General features: G+C 41.2%; 1 protein-coding gene across 3 annotated transcripts in view; it reads right to left on the bottom strand.

Moving 5' to 3' along the window:
* Positions 1-11,642, bottom strand: part of OSBPL8 (oxysterol binding protein like 8) — a 139,434-nt gene that overhangs the window by 81,851 nt on the left and 45,941 nt on the right. For 2 of the 3 annotated variants that reach the window (XM_025200928.1, XM_006021122.2), the window contains exon 2: positions 8,425-8,536. In XM_025200928.1, the coding sequence (XP_025056713.1) occupies positions 8,425-8,478 (54 nt within the window). In that variant the 5' untranslated portion in view covers positions 8,479-8,536. Of the gene's footprint in view, positions 1-2,772; positions 2,857-8,424; positions 8,537-11,642 lie in introns of all 3 variants that reach the window. The other variant, XM_025200929.1, reaches the window with a different exon arrangement.

Raw genomic sequence — 11,642 nt, 5'->3', positions numbered from 1 at the left:
TTGTGTTTTTTTTGTGGGGGGGGAGGGGGAAGAGCAATCAAAGTATATTTTTAGGCTCGTATCTTCACAGAAGTAATCCAGTTCAGTATCTTTTAAATGACAAGAGCCCCAGATATTTCCCAGATTCCTACTTTACTATCTGCATCATCTACAGTTTGCACCACTGCAGGTCAAACACTGCATAACTAGCTAATTTCAACCCCACAAAAGAGACAAATATACTTACCTTAAAAAGGATAAAGTTCTCTCTGAAGACTGCACCAGGAATTCTATATTAAGAGTCACATTTTTAAAATCAGCACAACTGAAAACTAAGCCTGCACAGACTGTCACTGATCATCAGTAATGAATTTTCTAATATTAAAACCAGATCCTCCAGCACAGGTACAGTCCCATTGCTTACAGGGAATTCACACAAGTTGCACTGATTGGTACTTAGTAACCACCGATACACACTATGAAATGAGACCTAGCTCCTCCCCACATGACTGTTTAATCTAGGCAGGAAAAAACCTGAGTAAAGAGCAGCAAAATACAACTGTCACGAAAGGCAGCAGTCATACCTGATGACAAGCAACAGACCTGTCCTCATGAAAGTGTTATTTATACCTAGTCATTTCGCAGATGTAAGCATTTTTAAAAGGCTAGCAAACCAAAAAGCTAGATCCAATATCTTGCTTATGAAACATCTCTTTAAGTACAGATGATACTTTTAATAATGCTTATGACATGCACAAGTGCTCTATAATTTTTTTTTTTTTTTAAAAAGACATCCTTAAATTATGATCACAGATTAAAGTGTATGTATAGTACATACAGGCTACTAAAGGAAAAAAGGTTATTAGCCTGTTGAGCCCTACTTTCATGGTGTTTTGCTGCACTATATTAAGTAAACTTTTAATACAGGACAAAGTAACTGCCTATGGATTACTTTAACCTCTGATGTCAGTTAATACCCTGGGTAACTGACCTGGAATTCAAGTGTAAACAGGAAAGAAAAATGGATTCAAGGTTTTAAGTATTTGTTTTAACAATGCATTTTTATGACTGCTTTTAAACACCTGTCTACAGACATTTGTACCAGTTAAACTAACTGACTTGCACAGTATAATGAGGTAGTTAGCTGTGAGACCAACTGACTCTGAGCATCTCCAAATCAATTAGCCTATTAGGTGCACCTCTACCTTGACTTCTACAGCCTAACTTCACATTTAAATACTAGGACTGCTTGAAACTTTTCAATCTACCTTTTTTCAATTGAGTACCAAGTGCTCCATCTAGGGAAACAGTCTGCTCTAGAATATTTGGCCAAGGCTCCTTCCCTTCAAAGAAATATTGACATTCTGTTGGGGGAGGGATGTGAGAGTAACAATTATTTTCCTAACAACCCTCAGCTTTTTCCGATTTGAGTGTCAACATAGTAACTTGTACTGATTTTAAAATGTGTGTCTAGTTAAATGAATGCATGCAAATGCATGGGTATACTGTCTGATGACATTTTGAAAAACAAACCATATTTACGCTAAGATGACCCTGAATATAAGACATCCCCTCCCCCACTCCATAATTAGGTTCTATACATGGAAAAATGTATAAACTAGTTGTAATTTTCCATGTATAGGACCTAATTATTGTAGGGTCATTCATTCTCTACCCCCAGTGTGAGTCAAGTAGCTTGCCCTCTGGATATGCCTACCCCTCTGAGCAGTGCTGCTACAGGGCTGGGTTGTGGACTCAGTGCCCCAGGCTGCAGTGTGCATAGAGCCTGCCAGCATGCAGCAAGGGTAAGGAGGAAGGCAGAGGGGAGGAAAGGGGGCAGGTGGGGGAAATAGAGACTGCATGCCAGGGGAGATGGTGCAGTAGTGAAGTGGAAGAGGCAGGGTGCAGCTGTGGCTCTAACCCTGAACCCAGGTAAGGGCTGGGGCTGAAGCCCAAGCCCCTAGCAGCCACCTGCCCCATCCCCCACCCTTGTACTCAATTCTAAGATGAAGGGCTCCCTCCCATATTAAAGTGGGGGTGAGGAGGGGGAGCGTCTCATCTTGGAATGGAATAAATATGGTAGTTGAGATAAAAGTTATTCCCTATCAAAAAGACTCTTCCAATCATACTGTCAAAAAAATAAATAAATAAAAATAAAATTATGCAACCACAAGAAAAAAATTTCAAATTGTAGAGAGAGGGTCCACAATTTGAAAGCAGTGATCTTTTCAAAAGCTGACATGCTTAAAGACTGCATTTTCTATCTTGTTTCTCTACAGCTTCCTTAAAAGAATACTGTAGGAGTTCAAACTCTGATGGAGCCAGATGGTATCTCTCTGATGAACACTTCCTGTGGAGAACCTCAAGTAGATTTCTGCCAGACTAACCAAAAGTTTACACCTCAAATGGAGGAAAAAGAAAAGAAGTGGCTGCACTCAAATAGGAACACGAATCTATGTTTATATGCTACCCTCTTGGAGGTCCAGCACCTTCAGGACTGCTCAATTACCAGCTAAGCCATGAAGCTTTAACCTGCAGACCAGCAGATGCCCTCTTACCTGTAAGTGAAAACTGTGCTTCAGTCAAACAAGACAAGAGAAGGAGGAGGAAATATTAGAGGGAGAGACTATACTAAATGTCAGTTGTAGGTCATTCTACCTCTTGGGAAAATGAAGAAGACAGACTGAGTGCCCTTGTCAAGCCACAGATCGTTTTGTATCCAGAAACAAATCCTGTGGGATTACTGGCAGCCAGCAAAATCCTCCATTATGGAGATATTTCAAGTATTCTAACCTTTTTGTGAATTATCCTAAAGCCACCGGAGCCCAATGAGCGCTGCTTTCCAAAGCATGGAGGAGGGTTTCAGTACTTTATTTTCTAAGATAAAATACAAAATTATAAATACATTTGTAACAAATTTACATCTATACAAAAGTATCCAATTAAAGTGCAATTTTATGTTGATCTAAACAATCAGCTGCACACCTGGGTAAATTTAATCAGAAGATTAAAACAAAGTTGCCTACACAGTCTCCACAGGGTCAAAGTAATTTGTCATTTGCCCCAGCAATTAGGCAGAGTTTGCTCACAGCAGTCCAGAAAGCAGGTCCCAGGGTGCTGCTCAGGTTCAGTCTCAGGGGAGCCAGAGTGGTGGTGACAGAGAACCCTGTTCTAAGTTATTTGGGGCCATTCCCCAGTGTCTACTTAGTCTAGTGCTGGGTTCTGCTGTGCAGGTGGGGGTCCACCTTAGATAGGGAGAGAAGACATCGCAATTAGGACTAGGGTTGGGTATTTGACCCCATCAAATAAAGTTTGGTCAGTTAACCAGTCAAATATCTGTCAAAATTGTAAAAAATTGCCAATAGGTCCAAACAACACACAGAAAATGCATACCTTTCCTATTAGGAAAAATGTCAAAAACAATTTTTAAAAAGGTGACATTTCTGTCAGGAAAATTAAAAAAAAAGATTTTTGGGGTGTTCTGTAAAATTGCTATCATCTTTGTCAGATTGACTGGTCAAAAATCTGCAGTCAATTGACTGACTTGAAAACCCTAATTTGGACAGATATATGCCACATGGTGATCTTAAGGGCAAGAGCTGAACCCTGATAAATATTGTGAACCATCGAGCTTTCCATAAAATGAAAACGTGAAGAAAAGAGGTCTGCATAAGGTATGGTGTACCTGGGGATCTATCTGGGTAGAGTCCACCTGGGGTTGTGGGGGAAAGCCATGAGGAGCTGGAGTTGTCTGTCTGTTCCTTCAGATATGAAAAATGTCAACAACCTATATAGAAAAAAGGGCAGGGAAGCGTGGCACCTAGACATTAACTTTTTGGGGGAAGAGGTCTTCTTGAATGAATCATGTCTCTAAAGTGACGCCCTGCCCCAGTTTCAGATTAACATGGCTAACTACCTTAATCTATGTAAAGAAAATCCCACTGGACTTTCTATCAGGTTTAGCTGCCTTTGAAAATTCTACCCAGACACTTGGTGGGGGGGGGAAGCACAACACAGACAGACGGGATGCGACTGCTTTTAAAAAGTGACATGGTCAGCAAATGAGACTTAATTTTTACAAAACTATTGCTTATTAGATATTTTAGTCTTCCAAAGGTAGAAATAAATGGCATGAATGAGTTCCAGAGTTTTCCCTAGTGAATGCTAGTTTTAGCAAGTGTGCCCAGAAGGCCAAGAAAGAACAAACAAAAGTTACCATTAAAGTCATATCTAAACTATTTAATATCCAATTTAGGAAGAACCTGTTTCTTAGGTTTAAGGGGGAAAAAAGATGGGGGGGGTTGGTTGTATGTAAAGATGGGCAAGACACACCTCTAGCAAAAAGAGACATTTTATACACATAAACAACTCTTGGAATCAACAGTAGCAATAGCAAAAGGTGATCTTGGGTAGTTCTACATTTGCACTGCAGTTTGTGCCTACCCAACCACTCCGATTTCCTGTGCATCAAAAGAAAAACAAAAACCCAATCAACCAGTATATTTGCCAATAGTCTAAATTCAATCACTCCCTAACAAAGAGACATTCAACAGACTACAATTCTGAGTTAAGAACCTGGGGTTATACATTAGATATTTAATATCATACTTCACTGCATTCTTAACAGCTACACCTAAAAATTCAATGCAAAAAGTTGGAAAACTAAAGGAAAAAAAAAGTGACCTACACCTAAAATTACTGGTTAACAATGCTCCAGTTGATTTTCCTTATTTAAATACACAAAAAAAGAAAGAACAGTCATTTCCCTAGTGAAAACTAGGGAGTGTTTTACGTAAGCAACTTGTTCTATGTATGAAAGTAACCTCATTTTCCGATTTAAAATGGGGAAAAAAAAATCCAACCTTTAAAGGAACCACAAAAAACACTCCAGTATTTGTAAGTGGGGTTTAATCTATAAATCACAACAATAATACCATTGTACAGAACACGTGGACTTGGCACAGTACTCTTACAGGCCATTATTGCCTTTGGGGGCAACATGGAGTCAACTGCTCTGCCACACTGGCAGGGGCTCAGTTTAGGGAAGGGTCACAATGGCAGGCATGCAAGATCACCACCACTTTAATTCCCATGGATAACCCTGGTGATTTTCATTTGGCATGGGAGGCAAGCATCAAATACCCATTATGAAGCAAGGAGCCATCTCAAGTCGAAGCTTCCAAACCCGTAGTTTCAAGCATGGAACAGGGAAGCCACGATTTTTCAACACTATGGCAATACATTTGGCAGGTCACCAATGGAGCTAGCAAAAAGCCCATAAGGTGAGTTGGCAGGAAACTATGTAGAAATCCTGCACAGTCCAGAAGATTGGCAGTTCTCTTTAAAAATCTGGTAAAAAGCCAAAGATCATTTATTATACAAAAAGACTAGTACAACTAAAAGGGGTCTGAGGTTTAAACAGAAACTTTCTTTCAAAACACAAGTGAGCTGAACGGACTTCATTCACACTTTTAGGGGAGGATGAATCTGGAGCCGACACCTACATAACTATGGTACAAACACAAGAACAACTCCTTCCCTACATCCCTCAAAAAAGTAGGGGTTCAACATCCAAATTTCCCTAAGACCAGGGCATTCATATTCAGGGTTTTGACTTCACAGATCTAACTCAACTCAAACTATAATTTAAATTTAATCTTTTTTTAAAGGCACATCTCTGAGATTTTTAAAAAATATTTTACTATCACAGAAAAAAAAACTGTCATCTTGGTCTGTATTCAACCTAAAATTCCATGTTAAGACAATATGCCTGGAGAGACTTGGGCAAATTATTTTTGGTACAGAGAATACCTTTTCTTCATTTTGGTATTTTAAGCATATTTAGATTTTTGTGTCCTTTCCTTGGTTATCCGATTCTCCTGTGGAATTCTGTAAGAAAGCAATAATTTGTATTCAGGGAGGAAGGGGGAGCTGCTTTTCCTACAAACCTGGAGTAAAACCATACACAGGTTAAGTGCGAGATGAGATAAAACAGGCTCCTGTTACTACTTACATTTTTCGATATCAGAAACACACTTAGCCATGCTCTCCTCTTCTCAAGAGCTTTTAAATAAATAATATAGCTCAAGTTCAGTGCATGTAGCCATGTCCATAAACCATGACAGTGCCAGGTGAGAATACCAGCCTAGTCTGGCTACCAGCAATGCTAGAGCTACATTAGTGTGATGCTCTGCCCAGGCCAGTTTTGCTAATGCAGCTCTAGTGCTTCCAATACCTAAAGCTAGCTCACGTACATCTGCAACCTTGCGCCATCTAGATAGACTCTTTTCAAGCTACTTTCCCCAGCCTTTCATTGTGTCTATATACTTTGTTTCAAAGACATACAAGATCTTCATAACCTTCAATCTTTTTTATTCTCTCAAATCCTGAATCTCCTCATACTCTACTCTACCACCTCTTCCAGGAATCCCATTGCTGATTTGTTTCCACATGTCCTTCTAAAATCCGTCAACTGGAAGGCTTGACAGGTCTGTCACTACCTGCCTCATAAGCCATCACCTCTTCTTTACGTACCTCAAAGTTTCTTGTTACCCCCATTTCATCTCCCTCCTGGCTTCCAGTACTATGTCTTCTCATGGTCAAATGTCCTCTTTCTTATCTTCACCCTCCACCCCTCCACCAGTCAGTAAATGGTTGTGTAACAGTAATAGTGGAAATGCTATTTTAAATACAGAGATGTGTAGCAACAGTTAAAAAGAGAAGTTATCTTGAGAACAGCAAAGTCTGTGCATCTACCTCCCAGTTTTGCTTACTGTGTGATGCTGCAGGTTACCCACCAATAAAACAAAATTTCACAAGAATATACAAGAGCTTCAAAAAGGGGGGGGGAAAAAAAAAAAAAAAAGACTTCATATTGAATCCTGTATCAGCTAAGCCAGGGATGGGCAAAAAGCAGCCAAGGGGCCAAATGCAGCCCACTAGGCCATTCTATCCGGCCCATGGGGCCCCTAAAAATTTTAGAAAATTAATATTTATCTGCCCAAAGGGGCCAAAAAAAATTTTGAGGGGGGGGGGGGGGGGGAAATCAATATTCATCTGCCCTGGGCTGCCTGTCATGTCATGCAGCCCTTGATGGCTTGCTGGAACTCAGTAAGCGGCCCTCTGCCCAAAATAATTGCCCGCCCCTGAGCTAAACTATTTAAAGCTCCATGGAATTCCAAAGCTTCTGCTCAAAGGCAAAATTCTGTTCAATACGAGAAAAGGAAAGATTGTACTAACAGCACAGATGGTACAATTCTATAAGGGATTTATCTACATCAGTTTTACAACAGGCCATTTGCCTGTGTTCTACACAAAATTAAGGGGAAAAAGCTCTACCCCCTCTACCAACACCTGCCAAGAAACCTTAACAGGACTTCTCCCATTAATGCCCTCCAAGATGACAGTGATCTTCCACGTATCAACATTTTCACTTTTTTGGGCCTACACAGATGAGTCCAGTCAAATTAAATTGCCTCAAATGCATACTTGTTAATTTTTTTTTATTATTTCATACTCCTTTGAAAAGGATCTTTCAAAAGCACTTAAAGTCTGTCAAAAATGTTCCATATTTCTTCATAAAAAGATCAGAATTAGCCCAACTTTTCAGTGCTTCCCTATTCCGAAGTATTTATTCCAAATTTTCAAAGTGATAATAGTATTTCTGTATTACTTGTCAAAAACTTCAAGCAAGCAACATATTTCAATGTTAAAAGTTTTCTAGAAGCAAAAAAAATGAAGGTGCTATTGATCATCTTTAGTACAATAAAAACCAAACTCTGGGCTGTTCTTGCCATTTGAGAATACTTCTAACAGCAGCTGTAGTAAAAAATAGAAACATGCAATATTTAACATTACACCTATAATTAAGATATATTTGGCCAATTTAATTGCTACTTTTTAAATGTTCAATTTGTCAAGAAATCCTTAATAGTAGCAAATTGAAAATGGTTGGTATTACCTACCTCACAAATTTCAGTCCTCCATGGAAACCATTTGTTAAGTGTTTTTGCCTTTGAAATAGTCCTGCTAATACCTATCATTCCCTCCTTGTTCCCCCATCACTTGAGAGAATGCTTCCATTAAAACTGCTGATAGACAAAAAGACAATCCTGCTCTACTCAAATGGTGGCCATCAAGATTACCTGAATGCCTTTCCCCGCTTCCCATACCAAAAGGGTGAATACCGAAGTCCTATCAAAAGTTCTCATACATAGAAACTATGTAGCACTGAAAAGTAATAATGTGAGGTCACCAGACAAGCTCCACAAATCTTAGTCCGTTCCACTACTGCTGATACGAATACTTTATAAAATACAACTTCCTATGTTGAATGTAAATGTATACAGCACTACAAGCTGAGAACTTATTTATAATGAAGAAACATTCACATTTTATTTCAGGAGTATGGACTGGAACACAGGAAATAATATTCAAGCTACTCACTGAAGATCTATCAGATTCCCCATCAAAAAGCGGAGTCTCCATGTTGCTCTGCATATCTCCTGCTCTTCTTTTTCTTCAATTAGAAATCTTCCATCCTGCTAACCTGCGTATCCTAAAAAAAGAACAAAGTTACAATCAGACTTTAATAAAATTGTTCCTCAGCATCCCTGGCACCACTCAACTGTGGAACACTGCATTACTGAAGAAAAGAAAGTGACCAGCTGCTACTATATGCCAATTACATTACTTGCATTTGATGATTACACAGCTTACCCCCAGAAAGAGGCTATAACATAACATAAAAAAAAGACTGTAAAATGAAGTGACCAAAGTTAAGCCATCTCATTTTGCATGTTATGCTGCGTATTTACAGTTAGCCATACCATTTTCCTCAAAAGACACCCCCCCCATTCATAAAAGAGCAACAGGAAATATCAGGTTTTTCCCCCACAACCTCTCTCTTGACAACCTCCTAAGTTTCAAACATCATATATCAAAACCTGTACTGAACAAAGAACCACTTTTTAAAGAAAAAGAACTGATCGGTGACACTGGCTATAGTCAGAACATATATATTTAAGCTCTCCCAATAGTTTGAGAAGTGTTTTTAACTTTGCAGATATGGCATGAATGTGCAAAGTGACTTACCCAAAAACTAGCTGTGTCACAAACGAAGCAATAACTGAACTCTTGTTTGTCACTGGAGTGAAAAAACTCAGAAACCAAAACCACTCTGACTCAAAAGGGCTTCCTGCTGCCTTCTAGGCACAAGAAACAGGATGCTGAGGTCTGATGTTTGTTCATACCACACTATAAAACCACTGCAAAAGACAGACACCAGCTTGTTTTGAACTCCAAGCCAATTTAACGCAAAAAACAGCCTCTTCCCATTTTACAAGCACAATTAACTGAGGCACAAAATAAGCAAAACCATGTTATTTATAGGCACAAGGTGCTGGCCCCAGCCTCCAGCTCTTGCTGGCTGAAAAGCCAGGAGGGGCTGGGCAAATGCAGTTTGCCCACAGTGGGACAATTTGTCCTGCAGCAAAGTTCATGTGGAGGGGCATATGCTAAGGCACAAATGTCACAAAATTTGTGCCACTGCAAGTGCATGCCCCTGCTTTTCTGAAAGCAGCCATGGAGTCCATCTAGGATGGAAGAACTCTGTAACTCCACCTGAGGGCAAGTTAAGGTATGAATGCTTAATACACTGAGGGAACGAGGGCCAAGTGATAGGTGCAACTAGCTCAAAGAATTTTTACTATGCTATATGACCTTGGCCTCTGTTAGAAGCTACCACTTACGAGGGTCTGTGACTTCCACATGAAAGATGGATGGTGAAGGAAGAAAATAGTTGAATGCAAGCCAATTTCTATGTTTAGGTCTCTGCTCTTTTAACAGGCAAGAAGTAGTATACAGTTTAAGGACAACTCAAATACAAAGTTTCAGTAAAAGGAAGCATGTCAGTTTTGGCAAGTCAACAAGCTTAACAGGTAAACAGCACTTTTCAGCACCAAGTGGTTGCTGTTGCCTGCTTCCTAGCATCATAAGACTATAGTTCTGCATTCTCAGTTTTTATCGATTTTCACTGATAAATTCCCAGATTTTTAAGTCATTCATTTTTTACTGATTTACACCCATTTTTCAGTTCAAATCCCTGTTAACTGGCATGAGTGGGGAATGACCCATTCCCCATTTGGCGGCACATGTGGAGCAGGGGGAAGGAGGAAGCAGTGGCGGTGCGGGGGCTGGGAGAGGTCGACTGGAGCCACTTGCGGGGTGTAAGGCTCCCAGCTCTAACCCCAGGTGGGCTGGGCCGGGCTGCAAGAAATCACTCCTGGGGCAGGCAGGTCCGAGCTGCACCCTGACGGCTCCGGCTTTGGCTCTGTCCTGGGAACTGGGAACTGTAAGCCCCGCTGGGGAAAAAGAGGGGGAGGGCAGGTGGGAGAGCCTGGTCCCACTCCCTGCAGCAGGCGCTGCACCCAGCTGCTCCACATGGGCCTGTGGGGCTGAAGCCGCTGCCTGGGGGCGTGGGGCTCCTGGCTCTGACCCCAGGTTGGGCAGGAGGTGCCAGTGCTGGGTCCCTTCTCCCTCCAAGTGCCAAGGCAGCCCAACAGCAGCCTACTGCAGCAGAGGGGAGGGGCGAGTGCAGCCAAGGAAGAAAAGGCAGGGCGCAGCACCGTGTACTTTCTGCCACTGATCCAGGGGCACGTGCCCCCTGGGAAGAGCCTGGCACAGGCCCCCCAGCCCACAGTCCTCCCAGGAGGCCTATAGCAGCAAGAGCCATGCCCCCTCGCCCCGCACCCACTGACAGCTCCTCCCACTTTGTTCCCTGCTGCAGCCCCAGCAGTAGCCAACAGGCTACACCATGCTGTGCCCCTCCCACTGTCCCAGCCTACTCCCTCCCTTCCTCACTGCCGATTTTCCCCTAATTTAAACCGATTGTTTTCCTTTTATCCTGATTTCATCCCAGTTTTTATGTTTTGAAGATAAACCCTGAAAGATTCCCAGATTTTTTGTTTGTTTAAATAAAAACTGAGAATGCGGAACACTACGTATGACAAAGGAATCAACAAGATCTTAGGGAGGACAATCAAATGTGGGTCATAAATAAATAAAAATACTCCTGGCAATAGTTCTTTTGTGCTTAAATAAAAACAAAAATCAAAAAAACAAAACAAAAATCAAGCAATTCTTATTCTCAGCCTCCAAAAGACTCAGCTATTAAGCTGGAAATAAATGGAGTCTTCATTGCCAGAACCAGTCATGAGTAACTGCACAGGAGTCCAATACATCTCATCTCAGTTAGAGCTGGACTCTCCAATTTCTTACAAGCTACTAGCACCTAAGAGCTGGCTGGACTGCAGCCACATCAAATCATACATCTAGATGTGCATGTGTTAGGGCCCACTACATTAGGAAGCATTGTTCCTACAGGCTCTCTCCCTGTGACTGCCCCTTTTTTTTTTTTTTTTTTTTTAGTACAGTGCTACCAGTTTCTCTTGTTTGATTAAATTATTTTATGCTACTTCAGTGGAGGCTTCTGAAATTATGACTCTTCTTATAGATTCATAGATGTTAGGGTTGGAAGGGACCTCAATCGATCATTGAGTCCAACCCCCTGCATAAGCAGGAAAGAGCGCTGGGTCTAGATGACCCCATCTAGATGCCTATCTAACCTCCTCCTGAAGACCCCCAGGGTAGGGGAGAGCACCACC

The sequence above is a fragment of the Alligator sinensis genome, unplaced genomic scaffold, assembly GCF_000455745.1.
Source record: "Alligator sinensis unplaced genomic scaffold, ASM45574v1 scaffold465_1, whole genome shotgun sequence".
NCBI lineage: Eukaryota > Metazoa > Chordata > Crocodylia > Alligatoridae > Alligator > Alligator sinensis.
Note: the sequence above shows the minus strand (reverse complement) of the source record. Positions and strands in the feature narration are given on the sequence as shown.